General features: G+C 42.9%; 1 protein-coding gene across 3 annotated transcripts in view; it reads right to left on the reverse strand.

The window, feature by feature from the left end:
* The window catches only part of TSPAN9 (tetraspanin 9), a 197,850-nt gene that overhangs the window by 134,841 nt on the left and 36,592 nt on the right, over window positions 1-26,417 (reverse strand). Inside the window, exons 1-2 of one of the 3 annotated variants that reach the window (XM_075275093.1) lie at window positions 13,123-13,243; window positions 12,504-12,583 (exon numbers count right to left, since the gene is read on the reverse strand). In XM_075275093.1, the coding sequence (XP_075131194.1) occupies window positions 12,504-12,566 (63 nt within the window). In that variant the 5' untranslated portion in view covers window positions 12,567-12,583; window positions 13,123-13,243. Of the gene's footprint in view, window positions 1-12,503; window positions 13,044-13,122; window positions 13,244-26,417 lie in introns of those variants that run through there. The other 2 variants (XM_075275092.1, XM_075275091.1) reach the window with 2 other exon arrangements.

Here is a 26,417-nt window from a genome sequence, read left to right on the forward strand (position 1 = left end):
TGAGACTGCACTATGATCACTACATGGACTATGAGACTGCACTATGATCACTACATGGACTGTGAGACTGCACTATGATCACTACATGGACTGTGAGACTGCACTATGATCACTACATGGACTATGAGACTGCACTATGATCACTACATGGACTGTATGACTGCACTATGATCACTACATGGACTATGAGACTGCACTATGATCACTACATGGACTGTGAGACTGCACTATGATCACTACATGGACTGTGAGACTGCACTATGATCACTACATGGACTGTGAGACTGCACTATGATCACTACATGGACTGTGAGACTGCACTATGATCACTACATGGACTGTGAGACTGCACTATGATCACTACATGGACTATGAGACTGCACTATGATCACTACATGGACTATGAGACTGCACTATGATCACTACATGGACTGTGAGACTGCACTATGATCACTACATGGACTGTGAGACTGCACTATGATCACTACATGGACTATGAGACTGCACTATGATCACTACATGGACTGTATGACTGCACTATGATCACTACATGGACTGTGAGACTGCACTATGATCACTACATGGACTGTGAGACTGCACTATGATCACTACATGGACTGTGAGACTGCACTATGATCACTACATGGACTGTGAGACTGCACTATGATCACTACATGGACTATGAGACTGCACTATGATCACTACATGGACTGTATGACTGCACTATGATCACTACATGGACTGTGAGACTGCACTATGATCACTACATGGACTATGAGACTGCACTATGATCACTACATGGACTGTATGACTGCACTATGATCACTACATGGACTGTGAGACTGCACTATGATCACTACATGGACTGTGTGACTGCACTATGATCACTACATGGACTGTGAGACTGCACTATGATCACTACATGGACTGTGAGACTGCACTATGATCACTACATGGACTATGAGACTGCACTATGATCACTACATGGACTGTATGACTGCACTATGATCACTACATGGACTATGAGACTGCACTATGATCACTACATGGACTGTATGACTGCACTATGATCACTACATGGACTGTGAGACTGCACTATGATCACTACATGGACTGTGAGACTGCACTATGATCACTACATGGACTGTGAGACTGCACTATGATCACTACATGGACTATGAGACTGCACTATGATCACTACATGGACTGTGAGACTGCACTATGATCACTACATGGACTATGAGACTGCACTATGATCACTACATAGACTGTGAGACTGCACTATGATCACTACATGGACTATGAGACTGCACTATGATCACTACATGGACTATGAGACTGCACTATGATCACTACATGGACTGTGAGACTGCACTATGATCACTACATGGACTGTGAGACTGCACTATGATCACTACATGGACTATGAGACTGCACTATGATCACTACATGGACTGTGAGACTGCACTATGATCACTACATGCAGGGCCGGCTCCAGGTTTTTATGGGCCCTTGAGCGACAGAGCCTCAGTGGGCCCCCTTGTAAAGGAGGTGGGGGAGTCGAGACACTGTGCGTTGCAGATGAAGCGAGTGACGTCATGCAGGAGTGTGGCATCACCAACGCCATACCTCCCAATCTTTTAAAGAGTAGAAAGAGGGGCAAAATGTGCGCGCCGCTGCAAATATAGCTCCACCCACTTTTATGTTGATTCCACCCATTCATTTATGTGCTCCCACACAGTATAATCCTCCTACAGTCACCTGTAAATTATATGCCCCCCCTCCATCTCTCCCCCAGTTTCATATACACCCTTCCTCTGCCCCCAGTTTCATGTCCCCCCTCCATCTCTGTCCCCAGTTTCATCACGTTCTCCCCCTTCATCTGCCCACAGTTTCATGTCCCCCGTCTCTGCCCCAGTGTCATGCCGTTCTCCCCCTCCCCTTCATTTGCCCCTTCAGTTTCATTGGGCCCCCTCCATCTCTGTCCCCAGTTCCATGCCGTTCTCTCCCCACCCCCTCCATCTGCCCCAGTGTCATGCTGTTCCCCGATCCCCTTCATTTGCCCCCCAGTTTCATTGGGCCCCCTCCATCTCTGTCCCCAGTTCCATGCCATTCTCTCCCCACCCCCTTCATCTTCTCCAGTGTCATGCCGTCCCCCCCCCCTCCATCTGCCCCAGTGTCATGCCGTTCCCCCCCTCCCCTTCATTTGCCCCCCAGTTTCATGGGCCCCCTTCATTATGTTTCACCTTAATATGTAATGTAATACAAAACAAACACTTACATCACTCACCTTCTATCACTCACCTTCTATCACTCACCTTCCATCGTTCCCCGACGCTCCTCTCTCTCTCCCTCCAATCACATACGCGATGCAGGAGTTGTGAGATCAGCTCCTGCTTAGCTCCGGACCGGCTTGCGTGTGTAGGCGTGATGCGATGACGTCATCGCGCCTACACACGCAAGCCGGGCCGGAGCTTTAAAGCAGGAGCTGATCTCACAGCTCCTGCATCGCGTATGTATTCCAGCTCATCGGCGGACGGACGCCGATGAGCTGAAATTGTGACAGGCAAGTGCCGGGGGGCCCCAGAGGCTCTGTGGGCCCCGGCACTTGCCCGACTATGCCGTGCGCTGACGCCGGCCCTGTCTACATGGACTGTATGACTGCATGTTCTCGCCCCGTACAGTATACGTGACCCTCTGAGGGCTACATGTGACCCTCTGCCCATCCCAGCCATATAGAAATATCCCATCACTTGCATTTACATCAAAGCGGGTGATTTATTACAAGACCCGTAATCCCGAAATGATGATTTATGCCTTTGCTGTGAAACCCCAGTAATGAGGAAGCAATAGTTAATTAAAGTAGGGTGAGCTGTAAAATTACCGCAATAAATCAAAAACTTCCTATACGTTCCTGCTGGCGCAAAAAAAAAAAAAAAGAGGCGGAAACGGGGAGAAAATCTCCAATAAATTCATATAGCGAGGATTAGCAATTGTCGGGGGACACCGTCAGCGCGGTATATTACATTAGCGCGACCAAACCAAGACCTAAATAGAAAATGACGCTGGACGTCAAACCCAGGGGAAATACGATTTTGGCCGCTGATATGGGAAGCCGAGCTCCCGTCTTGGCCGTGCGCGCCGCAGGACCAGCGCCTTCTGCTATTCTGGTGTTCCCCTGACGTGACACTGAGGCGTCGCTGTATCGTGAGCTGAGCCTGATGGAAAGATCGCAGCCATCTGTCAGGGGTGGCCGGGAGGATGGGAAACTTTTTAAAGTGGACTTCTCCTTTAATGGGGCGAGACCACCACCCGTCAGACAGGACATGTGCCATCCACCCCCACCTGTTGTTTTTCTATCAAACATGGCCTACACCTGTAGTGACCGCGCCAAGCCGGTGGCATCTGAGTTGATGTATTATCTGACTCACGGGGACAGCTGTCTCCCACCCCACCATATTGTTTTAAGTAGGGGTCATCTGGGAGCAGCTGCCACTGACATGGGCATTGTCTGACAAACATGTATGGTATTTAAAGGGGCTTACATATCCACGACTTATCCTTAAAGGGGTTGTCGGAGGAATAAAAATGACTCAGATTTATCCGATAGAATGTTGGCGATATGAGGATTCCGACCTCTGGGTCACATGATCAGAACCAGCACCGGGGCACTTCGCCCCTTCCCTCCTCCTATGACATGGTAAAGCCCATCCCAATAGCACAGGTACCACGAGAGGAGGAAGGGGGAAAACTGGTTTTGATCACATGACCCAGGGTCAGAACTAGCCCAGAACCAGGTTCTGGAATGCCCAATTCAGATGAAGGGAGAGGCAACCGCAGTCTGTGCCGATGACATCATATTCATCAGTCACATGGTACAGTGAATGGGACTGAGCTGCAATATCGGGGCATAGATTTTATATGGGTCTACTTTTTTATCCCCGAAATAGCGCCACTCTTGTGCATGGATTGTGTCTGGTATTGCGGCTAAACCTTGGATAATAGTGGTGCTGTTACTGAAATGAAACAGGTCATTGCATAACAACAATGCATCACCTATCTACAGGGCCAGGACCTGATCAAGAGAACCGGAGTCCTATGTCTCATGGGCCATGGAGTGACGGGATTCTATGGGACCGACTAGCTGAGCAGTCTTGGTCTATGTCCATCGCTCCATTCGACAGAGGACCTCCATTCTTGTCATCAGTGAGACCCCCTGCATTCAGATACTAATTCTCTATCCCATGGACGGGTTATCAATTGCTATTGTGGGACAGTGTTGAGCTGCAATACCGCAAACAACCTGCAGACAAGTGTGGCGCTATTTCACAAGCAAGCATCTATTTATTTCTAATCCTGTACAATTTAGATATATTAGTAATATAGTTTTTATGCAGTATATACTTTTCAGTTTTGTTCTATAGGGACATAGTAAGCCACATACAGTAAATGTTTCGAAAAGTATTAAAGGGACTTTGTCACCAGAATCCAGACTATCTATCTAACCCAGCAGACAGATAGCTTAAGGTCACCTGAATCATATGCTGTTTTGCCCATATGAATCGCTGCCTCCATTGTCGAGATATCCCCATTTTGGTCAATAAGAAAATGAGCAATGGCGCCCTTATTACTCCGAAGAGCTCATTTGCATATTGATAAAACAGCTATATCTCTGCAACGGAGCCGCCTATTTACAAGAGGAAAACGGCATTTGATTCAGGAGACCCTTACCTATCTATCTGTGGGGCTTGGTTGATATGCTGGTTTTGATGACACACTCCCTTTAAGTGTATTATTAGTGTATTATTAAGTGTATTATTAGATATCATTATCTATATGGCTGCTTATAGGTTTGTATGGATAAATCCTGCATTGTGTCCCTCAGTAGGGCAGCATATGGTGGCCGCTACTGTCTCCTCTGCTTACAAATAACCTCATCTGTAGCTCCCTCACACCCTCTCTAATTCCTACATTGGTTTCTGTCACCTGGATGTCACTGGCAGCACAGCTGAGGATTTATCCTGCACATAAGAGCACCATATAATAAGTCGGCCGCCAAAGAGCGCCGAAGCACATCAATATAGGAGCCCGCGCCCCAACAATAACCAATATGTGGTTAGTCTTATATAGTTACTGTTCAGTGCACTCTATTGTTCTCTGTTATCAGGTCTTTACAGTGCATTATATACAGTATATAGTTGGACAACACTTCAAGGGCCCTTTAAATACATTTACATACAACTTTCTGACTACTTTTTGACCTCTTGTAACTTGTATTTTGCTGTTCCTATGTTGTTCCTCTTGGAAATATACAACTGGGTTTTACCTTTCACCTGGTCAAAGGGGTGTGTTCAAACATTCTAACACTACCATCACTGATTGAACAGTATCCAACTAAATAGGGACACACCCCCAACGCTGACTGGAGAGTATCAAACTAAATAGGGCCCCCCCAGGACGGATTGGACAGTATCAAATTAAATAGGGACACGCCCCCAGCGTTGATTGGACAGTATCAAACTAAATAGGGACACGCCCCCCCGGACTGATCGGACAGTATAAAACAAAATAGGGACACGCCCCCCAGGATTGATAGGACAGTATCAAACTAAATAGGGACACGCCCCCCACAGTATCAGACTAAATAGGGACACGCCCCCCACAGTATCAGACTAAATAGGGACACGCCCCGGCGCTGATTGGACAGAATCCAACTAAATAGGGACACGCCTCCCCAGACTGATCGGACAGTATAAAACAAAATAGGGACACACCCCCCAGGATTGATAGGACAGTATCAAACTAAATAGGGACACGCCCCCCACCGTAACAGACTAAATAGGGACACGCCCCCAGCGCTGATTGGACAGAATCCAACTAAATAGGGACACGCCCCCCAGGATTGATTGGACAGTATCAAACCAAATAGAGACACAACCTCAGGACTGATTGGTCAGTAGCAATCCAAATAGGGACACCCCCCCAAGACTGATTGTCAAGTATCAAATTAAATAGAGACACTCCCCAAGAAATGATTGGACAGTCTCAAAATAAAGAGACACCCCCCCAGGACTGATTGGACAGTATAAACTAAATAGAGACACCCCCCAGGACTGATTGGACAGTATAAACTAAATAGAGACACGCCCCTATGACTGATTGGACAGTATAAACTAAATAGAGACACGCCCCCCAGGACTGATTGGACAATATAAACTAAATAGAGACACGCCCCCAGGACTGATCGGACAGTATAAACTAAATAGACACACTCCCAGGACTGATTGGACAGTCTCAAACTAAAGAGAGACCCCCCCCCCAGAAATGATTGGACAGTATAAACTAAATAGAGACACGCCCCCAGGACTGATTGGACAGTATAAACTAAATAGAGACACGCCCCCAGGACTGATTGGACAGTATAAACTAAATAGACACACCCCCAGGACTGATTGGACAGTCTCAAACTAAAGAGAGACACGCCCCCAGGACTGATGGCCAAGTATCAAACAGACTAGAGACACGCCCCCAGGACTCATTGGACAGTAGCAATCTATTTAGGGACCACAAGGATTGATTGGACACCATTAAATCAAGTACACACGCCCCCAACACTGATTGGACAGTAACAAAGCTGTCAACCTCACCCAGTTCTCAGTTTAGTCATACATTTCCAGGAGGAATAACAGAGGAACTGGGCAACTCTGAGTTCTAAGATGACTTTGTACAGAATTGTCATCTCAATGTCAATGCGGGTATTTAGTACAGCCGAGATGTCAGGAGCGGTGACCGGTCCACTTTAAGCTGAGAGCCCTGGTATCATGTGGCCAATCAGAAGATACCAGGAATTGTTTCACCAACGACCCCCCTCTCCCCATCAGTGTCGGACGTAATAACAGGACACTAGGTCACCCCTAGTACCAGTAGGCTGCACGTAGAGTCCTGTGCCCTTAATTTGGGCTTCTGCAGCCCCCTATACGTCTTGTCTGTTACATCTCAACATCTTGGAGTCATAATTAAAACCCATAAGCAAACAACCCCGGCTCAGACAAGTCTAATCTGTGTAAGAAGCAGCAGCAGATGGTACGAAGCAATCTGACATATACTAGTGATATAGTGTGCGCCGCAATACCATCCCCCTAGACTAGGAATGGGAAGAATTAACCCCATGGAGATACCCCTAAGGTGCCAGGATTAGGCTGGCGGAGGGGTCAGGTGCTGGGCGATGGGGGTACCAGTCTGCCTTGGGTAGGGAACATAGATATAGACCTACGTCTGCAAACTGAATCTGCCCTGGATGACTCCCCCAAACCATGAGCCCCCTCTACTGGATATTATTGGGACAGGAGATGTTCTAATATGTGATAGAGGCACTCTAATATTACATTGGCCTAGGATTAGAAAGACACTGTTACTTTTTTTCCAAAAACAGTGCCACACCTGTCCACAGGTTGTGTCTGGTATTGCAAATCTGCGACTGTGACTGAACTGCAATACCACAAACAAACTGATTGAAAGTGTGGCGCTGTTTTTGAAAGAAACCCCTTTAAACAAAAAAAATAACAGTTAATAGCAATATAAAGGGGTGTTCTAGGTCTATAATATTAAATGCTGTGGCCTCTTCACTGCTTACTAGAGATGAGCGAGTACTACTGGAAACGGCCGTTTCGAATAGCACGCACCCATAGGAATGAATGGAAGCGGGTGCGTGCTATTCGAAACGGCCGTTTCCAGTAGTACTCGCTCATCTCTACTGTTTACCATTGCATGGTGGCTGTGCTTGGTATTGCAGCTTAGCTCCATTTATTTGAGTGGGACTGAGCTGCAGCATAGCCAATGGGCGAATGGACGTGATGTCACTGGTCTGAGAAAAGGCAGTGGAGGTCAACATCATAGTCTTGGATAACCCCTTTAAATGGATCATCCACTTTTGATCCTGCTTTTTCTTAAAGAAAAGGGTCCTGTGACTTTAAGTACATTGTTTTCTTGCCCCTTGTACCGGCAACAATTAAAAGTAACCAGCAGGGAAATCAGTGGCAAGTGTTTAGTTTCCCCACAGCACCCCCTCAGGAGTAATGATGTATTACACCATTCCTATTAAACTCAATAGGTTGCCTGTATAATGCAGGACACGCGGAGTCCTCCAGTGAGAGAGACACTCTTGTTTCTTTACCAGGACCCTCCTCTATTAACTCATTGTTGTCTAATAGTCTTGTATTGTATGCTATATTTTGTGCGCCAGATTAACCCCTTATGGGTAACTTGTCCTGTCTATGGAGAATACACCGCTATGGCATAGGTGTGCGCTTTATTAATAACTATAACTGAAAATCAATACGTACAGTATAAATATAATATAACACAATAATAGGTGTGAATATAATACTGTATAATATGTAATATAAGATAATATGATATATAATATAATAAAATATATAATATAATAATATAATAAAATTATATATATATATATATATATATATATAGTATTATAATGTAATAAAATAATGAAAATAATGATATATAATGTAATATAATATAAAGTAATATAATATAATATATAATATAATATAAAGTAATATAATATATAATGTAATATAATATAATATAAAGTAATATAATATAATATATAATATAAAGTAATATAATATATAATGTAATATAATATAATATAAAGTAATATAATGTAATATATAATATAAAGTAATATAATATATAATGTAATATAATATAATGTAATATAATATAAAGTAATATAATATATAATATAAAGTAATATAATATATAATGTAATATAATATAATGTAATATAATATAATATATCATGCAATAATAACATATAATATACCAGTATAATATAACATTACATTATAACACAACCTACAAATCAAACATCAGGACCCCAAATAGTTAACAGAGCCGGGACACCTCCCGTGGGGGGAACTGGAGAACCTTTTGATCATTCCTCCTGTTCTCGGAGAATCTGCAGATTTCTCTTTTTCTATGTATTTTACGTCCCCATAGAAATAATTATGCACATAGAAGCCATAGGGGAAGCTTTGGGCGAGCGAGAGAGAACCTGACAGCTCACTGAGCTCACATTCACTAGCTTATGAGCCCCATGGGGGACGGAGACCCCAGTGAGGGTATTCCCTGTGCAGCGCTATGGTCTACGCTGGCGCCATCGCAGTAGTGAACAATAGGCGATGGTTGATGAGAGGCCGGCGGCTTACCGGTGTAATGCTATAGTTCTATACCGCCATCTATAACGCTAGTGTGTCTGAATGGCTGCGAGCTGCAGACTGTGCCAGGGTAATCGATGGTATAAAGTGCCACACTGGGGCTTTCACTAACTAATAATGCGGCATAAGGACATCTATCTTATTCTGATTAGTCTGAGCTGTGCGCATAACCAGCACTGCTGCACCGAGCCCGCCTGGAGAGAAGAGGGGAGGGGGGGTCACAGTCCATTAACCCCTTCCGCACTAAGTACCCCCCACCGCTCCGCAGTCAGGGCATCTTTTCCCATGTCGCTAAACGGGCATCGAGCCAGATCAGGCTTCAACACATTCTTATTATGTAGCAGAGCTGAGTTTGTCAGCGGTCGCAAAGTATCAGGATACCACAATAGAGGGGTTGTTTAGCTTGGATAGCCCCCCTCCCACTTGCCCAATGTATAGTGAACGAGGGGACCCCCTTTATTATATTCGGACAGTTATTAGACTGACAAATCCAGCTCTGCTGCTCCGTAAATCTAACACCATGCCCACAGCTCAGTCATTAACTCCCAATGCATGGCATATACCTGGCGGCGGGTGGGCAGTGCTCATCCTGCTGCATCCTCCTATCCCCCCTCCCCCTTTCCTGGTCCCTGATGCAGTCACCCTCTTATATTCAATACCCCCCCCCCCCATTTCTGAAGTTATTTCGGTTGGTAACAGGGTAAGGTATGATAGATGCCCGCACCTCGTGCCCACTGGGTATACACTATGTGATTATCCTAACATAAACCTACAATGTCTGGGGTCACTCTGGATAATATCCTGAAGATACCTGCAAAGACTCTGCAAGTGGCGGTGAAATACGACTTAGAGGCGACCGAGGGGCTGGACAAGGGGCGCTGTATTAGGAATGCAAGATTTATATTATTTTATATTATTATTAATTATTATTATTATTATTATTATTATTATTATTATTATATTTTTTATTATTATTTTATTATTATTATTATTATTATATTTTTATTATTATTATATATTATTCTATTCTATTAATCGCACATTATACTAGTACATTGGTTTGCACAGTTGTCCTGCACCACAGGGGGGGCTCAAGTGCACCCAGAGTTCTACTTTCCAGCCGCGTATGAAAGAGTTAAATTAGGCAGCCCCATAGAAACAACTTGCACCCTACAGACTACGCCTCGGACTATGTCGGTGCTATGCACATAACACAAGAGGTAGTCGAAATTTTGTAAAAATTTCAGATCCCAGCATCTATGGTGCAATAGGAAACGAATAGAATGAAAATGTGCAAACTGCCACCTGTCCCCGCCAACGTAGTGCAAATTCTTTAACCCCTTTGCTTCCAGAGAGAAGTGGTCTATACAGAGTGCATGCTTAGGAGTTCTGCATACGAGGCTACGGTATAGGTTGGTGCCACACGTGTTTAACCCTTAATCCAGGTGCTGTGGCGTTTGCTTTAACCCCGTTACTGCTGGGACGAAACCTTTGATACATGAATACATAGGCATAGTGTGTGCATACAATGCTACAGTATAGGTTGGCGCCATAGACATAAAAATTCATTCACATCTCACTTTTAATCCAGTGGCATCTACTGTATCCTCACTTTTTCGGAAAGGGGGTGTAAGGACACAGAGCGCATACTTAATAACGCAACAGTATAGGTCTGGTTTAACCCCACTACTGCTGGAGTGAAGTCACCAATACACAGAGCGTGTGCATACGACGCTACAGTATAAGTTGGCGCCATAGACATGTACATCATTTACATACAACTCTTAGAACCCAGGGGATAGGGCAGCTACTTTAACCCCACAGCTGCTGGAGAGAAGTGCATAAATACATAGCATGCATGCTTAAGTGTTGTGCATGACGCTACAGCATAGGTTGGCACCGTACACCTATACATCATTTACATATAACTCTTAACCCAGGTGCTATGGCACCTGCTTTAACCCTATTGCTGCTGGAGGCAAGTGGTCAGTGCACAGGATACATATTCAGGAATGCTGCATACAACGCTACAGTATAGGTTGGCTCCATAGACATATAAATCACTTACATTTAAGCTACTTTAACCCCACTGCTGCTGGAGACAAGTAGTCAGTACACAGAATACATGTTCAGGAGTGCTGCATACAACGCTACAGTATAGGTTGGCACCATAGACATATATATCACTTATATTTTAGGTGCTGTGGTGCCTGCTTTAACCCCACTGCTGCTGGAGACAAGCGGTCAGTACACAGTTTACGTACTCAGGAGTTCTGCATACAACACTACAGTATAGGTTGACGACATAGACATATAAATTGCTGACATGTAAGGTACTATGGCGCCTGATTTAACCCCACTGCTGCTGGAGACAAGTGGTCAGTACACAGGATAGCTATTCCAGATTTCTGCACACAATGCTACAGTATAGGTTGGCTCCATATGCATATAAATCACTTACATTTAAGCCACTTTAACCCCACTGCTGCTGGAGACAAGTGGTCAGTACACAGAATACATATTCAGGAGTGCTGCATACAACGCTACAGTATAGGTTGGCACCATAGACATCTATATCACTTATATTTTAGGTGCTGTGGCGCCTGCTTTAACCCCACTGCTGCTGGAGACAAGCGGTCAGTACCCAGGGTACGTGCTCTGCACGTAACGCTACAGTATAGGTTGGCGCCATAGACATCTATATCACTTATATTTTAGGTGCTGTGGTGCCTGGTTTAACCCCACTGCTGCTGGAGACAAGGGGTCAGTACCCAAGTTACGTATTCAAGAGTTCGCCACACAACGCTACAGTATAGGATGGCGCCATAAGCATATAAACTGCTTACATTTAAGGTACTATGGCACCTGCTTTAACCCCACTGCTGCTGGAGACAAGTGGTCAGTACATATTCAGGGGTGCTGCATACAACGCTACAGTATAGGTTGGCACCATAGACATCTATGTCACTTATATTTTAGGTGCTGTGACGCCTGCTTTAACCCCATTGCTGCTGGAGACAAGGGGTCGGCTCACAGGGTACACATTCAAGTGTTCTGCACACAACGCTACAGTATAGGTTGGCGCCATAGACATATACATCACTTATATTTAAGATACTATGGCACCTGCTTTAACCCCACTGCTGCTGGAGACAAGCGGTGAGTACCCAGGATACATACTCTGCCCGCGACGCTACGGTATAGGCTGGCGCCGGCGCTCTACACACACAACACTTCAAAGAATAATATAAATGGACTTACCCAAAATATCAAGTTAAAGAGGAACATCATATATTTCAAACAACACAGACAGCCTCTCGCCATGTTGCACTTCTTAAATTCTAGAAGAAAAACAAAGGATAGATCCAGATAAAAGACCACATATTTGCCTCCTTTGGGTGCAGTGTACTTGTCCCTCTTTACGCCGGCATGGCTCTGTGTACGAGATCCTGCATTGCCATAAAAAGCTCCGGCGGTGAATCCTCTACCAAATTCCCTGCTTGAGGTAGAAGGTTTAGCTGAGTCCCTGCTGTCCACAGACGGACTTCGGTGTATAGAAGAGTCTTCGCTACTCGACTTTTCCATAGTCTTTAGCTTCACCGTTCCCCGAGCTATTGTTTTGCATGTCTCAGCATTAAATCCGGCACACGGTATAAAATCTAGTAGCCGGCTGTCACTGTCCTAATGAGAGACCCGCACACTGGGATGCGGGAGGAGGGGGCGATAAGGGGGGTGGTAGCGTCTCCGGATAATAGGATCACACCATAAAATTTGGTCTATCTAAGAATTATCCGAACTTTCAAGAATCATCGCCAATGGAAGAAAAAAATAAAAAATTTTAAAAAATTGCGTCCAGCCTGTAAAATCCTATTGGCATCACCTAAGAGACTTTGTAAGGGCTGAGAAGTCGGGGCAGTGTGTGTGTCCCTGTGATATCTGCTCTTGGATCTGTATTAGGCTGCGGTGTATACGGAGCAGCATCAGCAGCTGCTGCACTACTGGGCAATCCCACAGAAATCCCTCAAGCAGCTCTCAAGTAATACACTCCGGCAAGCCCACCCCTCCCGGCTCCGCAATTAGCCAATGGAGACTGCAAAGCACTCGTAGGCATGGCCTACATGACATAATATCTTTAAAAGGCTTATACTATACATGTGCATGCCAGACAATCTCTCGAATGTCAGGGTCAGCTCGAAAAATGAAGAGCAGGGAGCAGGAGATCAGCTCGCAACGCAATCAAGTGTCAGATCAGAGCTAAAGATGGGAGCGATATGCAACATATAATAAGTAATCATAAGAAAAAGGAATGCTAATAATAAGATTGGGCAAGATATATAATAATAGACAAAATATAATACACTGTATAAAGAATAGCATGCAAAGTATAATATATAATAGCAATAAAAAGTAATAATAATAATAATAATAATAACAATAATAATAATAATTAATATAGTAATAATAATAATAATAATATAATAATTAATAATATAATAATAATATAATAATTAATAATATAATAATAATAATAATAATATAATAATAATAATTAATATAATAATAATAATTAATAATATTTAATAGACAAAATATAATACACTGTATAAAAAATCATATGCAAAGTATAATATATAATAGCAATAAAAAAGTAATAATAATAATAATATAATAATAATTATTATTAATAATAATAATAATAATAATAATATTGTGCAAGATATATAATAATAGACAAAATATAATAAAACTGTATAAATAATCATATGCAAAGTATAATATACAGGGTTGAGCGATCAGGATTGGAAAAGATCGGATTCCAATCGGCGATCGAGTAAATTTCACGATCGCGAACGGAATTCCGATCCCGATCTTTTCCAGCAGGATCGAGGTCGGAGGTTATCTCAAGATCGGCTCAACAGTAAAAGTGACTTTTCCCATAGAGAAGCCTTGACTAGGGTTGGGAGATCGGATTCCGATCGGCTGGAAAATGATCGGAAATCGGATTTTAAAATTGATCCTGAAATCTCAAGATCGGCTCAACCCTAATAATATATAATAGTAATAAAATAATAATAATAATAATAATAATAATAATAATAATATTGTGCTAGACATATAATAATAGACATCAATAGAGTCACTTTGACCTTTGAGGTAATGTATAGGAGTTTTACCTGTCTGTATACCACCATTGTATACAACCATAACATGGCACCCTACTGCTCTTCCATATGTCTACGATTTCATTGGGGGACATATTGATGGATGACTCAAGAACTTACATTACTTCACCCGCATCGGGCTCTCCGTTATGTCGGTCCACCATAAGTTAACTGAAGACGACTGTGATGAAGTGCATGGGGCCGAGGGAAGGTGAGTATCAGGGTTTATTATATTCCTGCCCCTCCCTTGGGTCTCCGCTTATATTCGGGGGTCTTCAGATCCATAAACACTCTCTCCACTTTGGCCAAGAGATGAGGACATTCAGGACCCCCCACCATTAACTCAGTTTACAAGACCAAAGTGCTATTATTATGTTCTTGGGCCTCTTCAGATCCTAGAATATAATAAGCAGAGGACCATGGGAAGTGCGGAAAAAGGGTCATCATGATATCAGCACACTCTGTAGCGGACCCGTGATGTCACACAGGAGACCGGAAGAGGCCAGAAGATAACCGAAGACAACTGTGATGAAGTGCAGGGAGCCCAGAGGGAATGGAGTATCAGGGTTTACTACTTTTCCGCCCCTCCCCCGGGTCTCCGATTATACTCGGGGGTCTTAAAAAAAAAATAATCCGACACGTAGATAAAACCCGCACAGACACATTTCTCAGTTGCAGTTCTGTGAACCTTTGGTTCTCGCTATCAAACTTTACATTGACACCGCATTGGTAGTCATTGCACGAGTGGGAGACTTAAATTTTCACCTTGATCTGCAGAATTTTGTATGTTTATGCCGCAACGTGAAATAATGTTCAGCCATATCTGTGATACAGAAAATAACCTTGAGGCTGTCAGTAAACACCAACAAGATGTAATACAGCAGAACTCCTTCGCCAAGATTTGTCGAAACCCTTGCAATCCAAAGCCTTTGTAATTCACTAGTCAGGTGACATAAAGTAGAAGCCCGCAGACTTTCTCCATGAACAGAATCACAAAATTTAAACATTTCTGCAAATATAAGCAATTAAAAAATTTGCAGAGTCTTATAGATTTTCTCTAACTGTCTTAGCGGTGACATCTGTTGTCTTGATCGGTTGCCAATGGATAGGACCAGAAATGCAGGAACTTTCTGTGGTCGGGACTTGGGATCAGAAACCTGGTCATGATTTTGGTAGAAAATCCTTGAAACTCAGCAAAATTTTTAATGATTTGATTTTGCAAAAATTCAATTTCAGTTTAAATTTACAAATTTAAATAGAGTTATGTTCAGTGAAAAATTCCTTTAAAGGGATCTTATCATTAAAATTGAATTTTTTGTCCCTACCACGTAGGAATAGCCTTAAGAAAGTTTATTCGTCTCCTACCTTTAGATGTCTTCTCCGCGCCGCCGTTCCACAGAAATCCTGGTTTTCGCTGGTATGCAAATGAGTCCCCAATGCTGTGAGAGAACTCTCCAGCGCCGCCTCCATCTTCTTCAGGAACGGGATCTTCTTTGCGTCTTCTTCCAGGGATATGCTTCAAACTTCTAGGGCTCGGGCCTAGAGCAAAGCTGATGGTGCATGCCCGCCAGCCACAAGAAAATGGCCGCTTACACAGTAAGTGTAAGTGGCCATTTTCTTGTGGCGGGCAGCTGCCCGAGGCCTAGAAGGTTGAAGCCAACACTGGAAGAAGACACAAAGAAGACCCCGTTCCTGAAGAAGATGAAGGCGGTGCTGGAGAGTTCTTTCACAGCATTGGGGATGCCCCCAGTGCTGTTTGAGCGCTAAGTACCGCCCCCAGTGCTGCAAGAGAACTCATTTGCATACCAGCAAAAACTTGGATTTCTTCAGAACGGCGGCACAGAGAAGACATCTAAAGGTAGGAGACGAATAGTCTTTCTTAAGGCTATTCTTACATGGTAGGGACAAAAAAAATTAAATTTTAATGATAGAATCCCTTTAAGAGTGACTTTGTTGAATGGACCATTGTCCTTGACCCATGTGTCCTATCTCTTTGGTATGACCATACCTTCAAACATTTCAACCCCAAACTCAGGGCAAATTTAAAGCCCCATTCTCCTCGGCACTGACTGCGTAGAAGACTTCATATAAAAAAAAAAAACTTTATGTCATGCAAAAATTCACACCCTACATTGACTTTTCCAGCATTTTTGCTTTTTTCAAGCAACTATTTACTAAAAATAGCCCAAAATTCTGCCTCTTTGCGGCATGGCTCCGAGGTGAGCCTTAATAACACAGGATTTTTGGAGAATGTAATGGCGGTAATTATCAGGAGACGCTCTGTGTTCTTTCTTCTCCGACCTGTTGCTCTCGGTAAGGCTATGACCTATTTCCCGCCAGCTGGAATGATCCGGGGGTTGGGTCATAATCAAGATCTGAGCTCTATCTATCATAATTACACGCGTGTCAGGCATCTGTAACCAGTCATTGTATTTGCCATTACTGACTGTATGTGTCGTGTCGGCCGGGTCAGGGGGGGGGAAGATGCCGTATTTGATATCTGTTCTGTACATTACACTAAAAGCATTCAGACTTCAAAAACATTTAAAAAAAAAAAAATCACAAATATTGTATATTGTGTTTCTCAACCAATAGCCCCTAGTGAGAAAATAGTCCAACCGAGAACACCCAACGTGGCCGTCATATAATTAATATCAATGTTAATAAAATAAGGCTAACAATTATGTACCGACCCCAACATGTAATATAATGGCCCCCACAGTGTCCTATATGTAATATAATGGCCCCACAGTGTCCTATATGTAATATAATGGCCCCACAGTGTCCTGTATGTAATATAATGGCCCCACGGTGTCCTATATGTAATATAATGGCCCCACAGTGTCCTATATGTAATAGAATGGCCCCACAGTGTCCTATATGTAATATAATGGCCCCACAGTGTCCTGTATGTAATATAATGGCCCCACGGTGTCCTATATGTAATATAATGGCCTCACGGTGTCCTATATGTAATATAATGGCCCCACAGTGTCCTATATGTAATAGAATGGCCCCACAGTGTCCTATATGTAATAGAATGGCCCCACAGTGTCCTATATGTAATAGAATGGCCCCACAGTGTCCTATATGTAATAGAATGGCCCCACAGTGTCCTATATGTAATAGAATGGCCCCACAGTGTCCTATATGTAATAGAATGGCCCCACAGTGTCCTATATGTAATAGAATGGCCCCACAGTGTCCTATATGTAATAGAATGGCCCCACAGTGTCCTATATGTAATAGAATGGCCCCACAGTGTCCTATATGTAATATAATGGACCCACAGTGTCCTATATGTAATACAATGGCCCCACAGTGTTCCCACATGTAATATAATGGCCCCACGGTGTCCTATATGTAATATAATGGCCCCACAGTGTCCTATATGTAATAGAATGGCCCCACAGTGTCCTATATGTAATAGAATGGCCCCACAATGTCCTATATGTAATATAATGGCCCCGCAGTGTCCTATATGTAATAGAATGGCCCCACAGTGTTCCCACATGTAATATAATGGCCCCACAGTGTCCTATATGTAATATAATGGCCCTGCAGTGTCCTATATGTAATAGAATGGCCCCACAGTGTCCTATATGTAATATAATGGCCCCGCAGTGTCCTATATGTAATAGAATGGCCCCACAGTGTCCTATATGTAATAGAATGGCCCCACAGTGTCCTATATGTAATAGAATGGACCCACAGTGTCCTATATGTAATATAATGGCCCCACAGTGTTCCCACATGTAATATAATGGCCCCACAGTGTCCTATATGTAATATAATGGCCCCACAGTGTCCAATATGTAATATAATGGCCCCACAGTGTCCTATATGTAATATAATGGCCCCACAGTGTCCTATATGTAATATAATGGGTCCTACAGTGTTCCCACATGTAGTATAATGGCTTATATGCTGTCCTATGTGTAATATAAAGACCCCCACAGCACCCCACATGTAATGTACTTGCCCTCACAGTATCCCTACAAGCAATATAAAGTTCTGGTCAGCACCCCGCATGTAATATAATGGCCTAGTCAAAGTCCCATATGTAATATAATGGCCCCTAAAGTGAACCAAATGTAAATTGATGGCCCAGTCAATGCCCCAGATTTATTATAATGGTCCCACAACACCTAACGTGTAATATTGTAATACAATGGCCACACAGTACAAGCAATATAATGGTCCAGTCAGTTCCCCCTATATAATATAATGACCCCTGTAGTGCACCACATGTAATATAATGGCCCCCATAGTGTCCTCAGATGTAATATAATGGTCCATTCCGTTCCCTGCGTGTAATATAATGGCCCCACATATAATATAATGGTCCCCACCAGCAATATAATGGTCTGCTCCGTACTCCTCAAGTAATATAATGGCCTAGTCAGTGCCCCATATGTAATATAATGGCCCCCAAAGTGCCCCAAATGTGATATAAGGTGAGTATTAGTCCTTTTATGTTTGTTTGTTTTTTTGTTTTGTAAGCCATTGTAAATTTTTCAAGTGGCCGAACAACTCCTTTAAGACCTGCCCCTATACACTTAGGAACCGCTGATTATGGGGCATTTTTGCATTGACCCAATCATGGGACACTAACGGTGAGGTTATGCCATGATCCCTCTCCCCAGTTAGGCAGAGTTTGCTATTAAAACTCTATGAAAGCCACGTGACAACCCCAAAGAGGGTTGTGCTTTGGGGTCTCTTTTGGGGTCTGTTATTGAGTCTTGGCCCAATGGGTACCCAATGGGTACCAGATCCTCGGGGACTCTGTTACACCAGTACTTGCAAAAACGTAGCGTAACTTGCAAGAAGAGGACACACAAACTTATGCTTACAAGTTCTGAACCTAAGGTGAGACAATCTATACCAGTGGCCCCATCAGTAGGTGACTCTCTCCGTCTTGGGGTCCCATAAATAACCATTAAGTGCTTTCCGTTTACAGGAGTCCGTCCAGAAAGGTTTTAGGAATATCTTGTATGTAATTTTTTCATTACCTGGGTTGGTCAACTGTGTAATGGAAAAGGTAGTATTCAAATAAATCTTAAAAGCCGAAACTTTGAAATGTCAAATGCATTAAATATAACTAAGCTCTCCGGGTTATTTCATTAAAAAACATACATTAAACAGATATTTTTTTGGAAGAAAATAGCGCCTGGAGATATAAGTCCTTGAGTTCTCCTCTTGTGGGAAGTCTTGGTCTACAACATTGGTAATATATGTCTGCTCACTCACCTTTTTAGAGTTCCAGAAGTTATATCCCTCTTATTTTTACAATTTGTCAATGTAGATGTCAGTCTTTACTGCAGTTCTGTTATTATGTTCACAAGCCAAGAATCTTAGAACAAGGGGCAGTGGCTCACCTTTCTGGCTAATACAGGACGCCTTGACCATAGGGCATATGGAATAGGGGCTGTTTTCATGAGATAATCCCTTTAAAGGGAGTGTGTCACCAAAATTCAGCATATCATCCCAGCCCCATGGATAGATAGGCTAGGATCAGCTAAATCAAATGGTGTTTTCCTCATGTGAATCGGTGGCTGCATTGCCGAGATATTGCTGTTTTTTCAATATGCAAATGAGGTATTTGTAGCAATGGCGGCGCCCTTGTTCCTCCAAAATGATCATTCTTATATCAATATAAACAGTGATATCTCGGCAATGGAGGCAGCTATTCACAAGGGGAATACACCGTTTGGTTCAGGTGACCCTAACCTATCTATCTGCAGGGTCTAATTGATATGCTAGGGTTGGGTGACACACTCCCTTTAAGTGATATATCAGTATCAAAAACAGCCTCAAATAATCAAGACACCATACTAGATCAACTTGTATAAGAAAAGCTCATTTTCAATACCAATCCTTTATGTTTCAGCTATTGCGAAGCTGAATATATTCTACTAGGGTTTCTGTCTTTGGCCCCGAGCCCGGCCCTACACTTATTTCGTTCATTTGGGCTCACATTGGGTTAATCCCATGAGGTTCCATAAAGCATTATAGCTAATCCTGGAAGGCGAGTGTGAAAGTAAGTAATGTTCTTATAGGTATCATGGTAAATTGATGTGGTTTAACTAGAAATATGAGATCTCGAAATGTAAAAGAGCAATTTACAGATTTGATCTTGTAGCAGAAAAAGTTGATTTTACTTACAATAAAGAGAAAATTGACTTTTTTTCTCTGTACAGGGTGGATTTAAAGGGCATTTCCACCGAAAACTTAAAACTGGCGATGTAGTAGTAAACTGAAAGTTAACATGGTAGACAAAGTTTGGAAAGTATGCTCGTTTTATTCACAAAGATATTGTCATGGCAGTCGTTTTTGTAAAAGTGACAGGAAGTGCAGCCATATTGGTTTTCATTTTTGAATTAACTCCTCAGAAATTGATGGCAAAATTGTAGATTGTAATGTCCCTCTCCAGCTGCCCCCCATTATAATGCCCCCCTCCAATTGGCCCCAAAGTATAAAGTCCCTCTCTTGGTGCACCCATATTATAATGTCCTCCTCCAATTTCTTCCACAGTATACAGTCCCTCCCCAGGTGCCTTCACAGTATGCAGTCCCTTTCTGGTGACCTCATAGTATAAAGTTCCGATCTAGTTGTCCTCAAAGTATAATGTTGCCCTTTAGTTGGCCCTGCAGTATAAAGTCCCTCTCCTGATGCTCTCACATTATAATATCCCCCTCCAGCTGCCCCCCATTATAATGCCCCCCTCCAATTGGCCCCATAGTATAAAGTCCCTCTCTTGGTGCACCCACATTAAAGTGACCTCCTCCAGTTTCCCCCACAGTATACAGTCCTTCTCTGGTGACCTTATAGTATAAAGTCCTCCTCCAGTTGGCCCCACAGTATAATGTCCCCTTTAGTTGGCCACACAGTATAAAGTACCTCTCCTGGTGCTCCCACATTATAATGCCCCCTTTCAGTTACCTCCTCAGTATAATGTCCCCTTCCAGCTACCCCCACAGTTTAATGCCCCCTCCCTGCTTCACTCACAATAAATATTCCCCCTGCAGTTTCTCCCACAGTATTATGTCCCTCTCCTGGTGCTACCACTGAACCTCCCCGCTTCACCATTGTATTCAACTCATCCTCTATAGGAGAGGAAAGGTGAATGTTAGTGTTTTTTATTTTGTACACCGCCCTTGGGCCTCCCCCTATTATACTCTGGGGTCTGACGAGACCTCATCGAGTAATAATGTCACTTCTGGTTCTACCTGAACTTGTTTGACCCAAAACAAATCAGGGACCTGAGCCATTCGAACCTGAAACAAATCAAAGCTTTGGAAGTTCACTCACTCTAGTCGGGGGGCTCTGCTTACACAAAAAGGACTGGTTTTGGTTGTACAGCCTAGAACAACTTGTTCCCCTTCCGCTACTAATATCAAGGTACCAGGAGTGTAAACACTTGTTAGTCCAGGGGCACAGCACCATATGGCGCCTATGACTCTATCGTCCACATGAGGCTTCATAAATCATTGGTCCTTTCCCAGGCCAAAAACTTCAATTGGACATGGACACCAATGGCCTTTCCTTATTATCAATCTTTGATCACCAGTCGTTTGCCCTCCAGAACCCCCTGCCCAGCAGTGCAATGGAGGAACCAGGGTGATCCTGTGAGCACCACGTCCTCTTCACAGTTTACAGAAGCTTTGTCCAGACTCAATGCCGAGGCTGAACCTCCGCCGATCAAACACAGATGACCCTAATAAAAAGTTACCGCCCAACGCCCCCGAATACTCCCGTAAACAGCGCTCGCGATAAAAGCTTCCTAAGTGAAAGACGAATAAAAAGAAATGCCAAGTTTGTCCTAGTTTGTCAAAACCCGATAATAAAACTCTATCATTAAAAAGTCAAAATTGTTTTTTCTCCCCCAAAGACCTCGCGTGATCCGAGACGCTTAACAAGAAATATGATTTTCATAAAACTTCTAATTTACTACTCCAAAGGTTATCATGAAAAAGGTTTAAATTTCACGGTGAGCCATTCTAGAGCGGTGTCTTGCTGCTACATCATTATGGTTTTTACGTCCAGAAGATGGATCTGAAGTCATTTTGCGGGGGGATAAAATACAGTCGTGTTCTCCTCCAACACTGGATCAGACGATGCAATTATTTGTATTGTGATCCGTCCCGTCTTAAAGGGATTATTCTCTTTTTTTCCGTGTACTTTAATTAAAATTACAAAGGTCTTAATGTCGTCATTCAGCGAGGAGCCGTATGCTAATTGTATGCTCTTCATGCAAATGGAACGTCTTGGGCTACAGATGGATCCTGGAGGGAACGCTCTACACGAATGAGCTACCGGCGATGCAACCGCTGGGAAACAATCAGGAAAATCACCCGTATGACAAGGGAAGCCATCGACTTGCAAACCTGCGGGGCAATAATTGACCACCCATTGTGTCATTTTTTCAAATTTTTTAGCCATATCTTCACATGTATTAACCTACTCCATTAACCCACTGTGCTAACAGATTGGTTTGGCTTTGGGTCACCTTAAAGGACGTTGTCTAAGCAACTTCTTTGGTGGTCACCCCTTAATCCTTGTACAGGGATCTGGAGGTTGGTACCTTCTGAGGTGGTCCCAATATTGATAGCAGTAGGTCCTGTTGGTGGAGAGACTCCAGTGTGAGCACCAGCGTTTAGGCAAGAACATGTCAGGAACAAGTTGGAAGCCAGGACAGGCAACAAAGGTTCAGAAGTCAGGATCAAGCCAAGGTTGAACACAGGTAACAGGTAGGATAGGAGAAGCGGACACGTATAAAGTCAGTACCATGCTAAGGGTCCAATGAGAGGTCAGGTCAGATACAGGTCAGATACAGGAATACCTTATGCCAGAAGCACGTTCATGCTACTGATGCAGAAAACAGAACACATGCATGGCAATGGAGAGGCAAATCTATACAGTGGGAAGATTTGATAACCCGACAGCAAATCGACACGGTGGGAAGAGATGGTAAGCCGGCAGTCATGCCCACTGGGAGGGGGAATATGCTGGTGGACACAAGGCAATATAGCTATATCAGCTGTCTTCTGTTCCTGATCAACTAACAACCAATATGATTGTAACCTAACAGAGATGCTGCCCAGTAGTCACCAGTTATACATGGACAATAGGATAAGGCTGAAAACTATGTGTAGAACACTCTACTTGTCAAAGCGTCCAAGGTCCAATTTTAGGATAAGGGGTTAAAGAAGAGGGGTAAACTACTACAGCCAAATCCACATGGTAGAAAATCTCCTTGAGATGAATATTTGTCAATTATGAGAAGGTAGAATGGTCAGAAAGTCCAAGGTTTACCAGACTGTCTAGGTGGGACATCTGTCCATTTCGTCCACCATAATAGACCATTGGGCTACATTAGTTAGTTCCACCTGCAAAATGGAAGCTGCTATATAGGGGAAGATTAACTATAACCACTAGTAAGAACTGAGGTAGAGATATCTTGTGAACCACATAACCATGAGCAAAAACTTCACTTTGAGATGTTTCCTTCATCACTGACATTCCTTCTACTATTTCAGCCCGGAAACGGCTAAAAACTGAGAAAATTAGATTGGTAGGAGGTTTCTTAAGTCAATGAAGTAAAGTTGCAAATGGAACATAGATTGAAACTGATACAGAATAAAATACTAAGGAATAATGGAAATTATGTGATAAAAAGTTGAAAATATCAAAATGTTGAATCATGGGCAGATTTTAGCTACCAACTGTGTAACATAAAGTGTAACCAAGTTTTGGAAGTCCAGAAGGTGCTACTCTTACCAACATGGACAATGTGTCAAGCCTAGGTAGACGAAAGTCTGGGATGGTAAAACCCCTGTTGTAATTGTAGAGGTTCAAGACCCACAGAAGACGTGAGGGAACATTGGACTGCCAAGCGATGAGAAGTTTGGTGCAGAGATGGTGGGATCTTGGTAGGATAGTTCTTTCTGGGCTTTCATTTTTATAATTAGGGAGAACAGCAACAAAGAATCCTTCTGACACTGGAGAACCCAACATATATACTTTACTCCACCTCCAATGGTGCTACAGGAAAGTTGAACCCTCTTTGGTAGGTTTAGTACAGATTGTTGATCGAACCTACTGATGGGTCACACTGTGAGCGATGAGTCACGTTGTGTTCGGCTATGATAACCTTGGTGAAGAACCCTTATGAAACACAAAAGGGTCTTAAGATTAAAAAAAAACTGTCACTGTAATTAAACGCATAGTACTGGACCAAGCATGGTCCAATGTAACAACCAATCTAACGTCAAAGAGATTTTACATGGTGGTTTTCAAAAGGACTTGAGGGTCATGGTTCTGTAGGACAATGTCATAAATTTGAAGAACAAATCGTTGATCTATCTACTCCTAGATCTGCCTGACCTATATTGGGCTTCTATTGATGCGTTGGTCATCTGTTGTTGGACATGAATGACTCTCAAAATGTCGCCATTGACTGTACCCAACAATGTTCAAAAAGATCCAACATGTCCAATTGATTTTCCCCATACAAACCTGCTTTCAGTAGAGTCAACAATGGCCAGTCTGCAAAATATTGGCCATATTAGACACCTAAAATCATTAAAACCAGCCTTCGTAACATCCTAAGGGCTAGTTCACACGTGGGCAAAGGGGAGTTTTTTGACAGCGGATTTCGCTTCAAAATCAGCCCCTTTACAATGGAGCCCTATGTGAACAGCTAGCTTTTTTTTTCCGCTAGCTTTTTTTTCCACTAGCTTTTTTTTTTCTGCTAGTTATTTTTCAGCTAGCAGAAAAAAGAAGCGACATGACCTTTCTTCAGGCGTTTTCCGCCTGAAGAAAGCAATAGAAGTGAATGGGAGGCAAAAACAGCGCAGGTTTTTTTCAGCGCGTTTTTTTGCAAAAAACGCTAGCTGTTTTTTGCAAAAAACCGTGCGGAAAAAACCGCTAGCGGTTTTTTTTAGCCCATTCACTTCTATGGGAGGGGAAAACAGCCTGGCTTTTTTTGGAAGCGGTTTTTACAAAAAAAAGCTCCAAAAAAAGCCTGGCAATGTCAAAAAAAGCTTCCTAATTAGGAAGCGGTTTTTTTCAGGACCAAAATAAGCCAGGAGGTTTTTACGTGTGAACTAGCCCTAATTCTAAATAGTATTCACCCGGGTGGTATTGGTAAAACCGAAAGCCATACCATCTCCACAAACCAAAAACTTGCCATTGTAAAGGCTACATATTGTACAATCATAATGTCTATAATATAACCCCATTGACTATGATAAAGCAATACAAAGCCTACAGTACTATAGCAAAAACTTGGTCTACGAAGGTAAAAAGTTCTGATTTTGTGACTTTCATGAAGGAGTTAATACACCAACTAAACCCTCAATTTTTTTTCCTGCCTCATAGTCAGGTTATATAGATGGAAAGTGAGAAAAACCTTAATTTTTTTTTTCTCCCAGCATCCCCTGACCTTTACCAAATAGTTACTCTACCAATCGGACACATTTTTCACTCCTGACACACTGCGAAGAGGTATAAACCAATTCTACAACAATCTCAACACAAATCAATCGAAAAGTATACACTATGCATTTGCTTGAAGCCCTGTCCCCGGTGAAGCCGCCGTATTGATTGGTTTGATCTGCAAAGTGCAGGCGTGTTGGAAATGGTTAGCAGAGATACGCGCGTTATTAATCCTGGCCTATCATAAGGTCAAAGGTTATATGATTAGAAGAAATGAAGTTTTTCAGGGGTGGGCTGGATTTTTTTTTTTTTTTTTTTGCTAAAAGTTTGTAGTGCAAGCGCAAATAGGAAAACTTTTGTTGGCCAATCAAAAATTGTTGCAAAAATTTGAAGCTGATCGCTGTCATTGTTGGCGCTATAACTAGAGATGAGCGAGTAGTACTCGATCGAGTAGGTATTCGATCGAATACTATGGTATTCGAAATACTCGTACTCGATCGAGTACCACTCGCTATTCGAATGTAAAAGTTTGATGCAGAACCAGCATTGATTGGCGGAATGCTATAGAGTCGGC

Source organism: Leptodactylus fuscus, chromosome 5 (assembly GCF_031893055.1).
Source record: "Leptodactylus fuscus isolate aLepFus1 chromosome 5, aLepFus1.hap2, whole genome shotgun sequence".
In the NCBI taxonomy this organism is placed as follows: Eukaryota; Metazoa; Chordata; class Amphibia; order Anura; family Leptodactylidae; genus Leptodactylus; species Leptodactylus fuscus.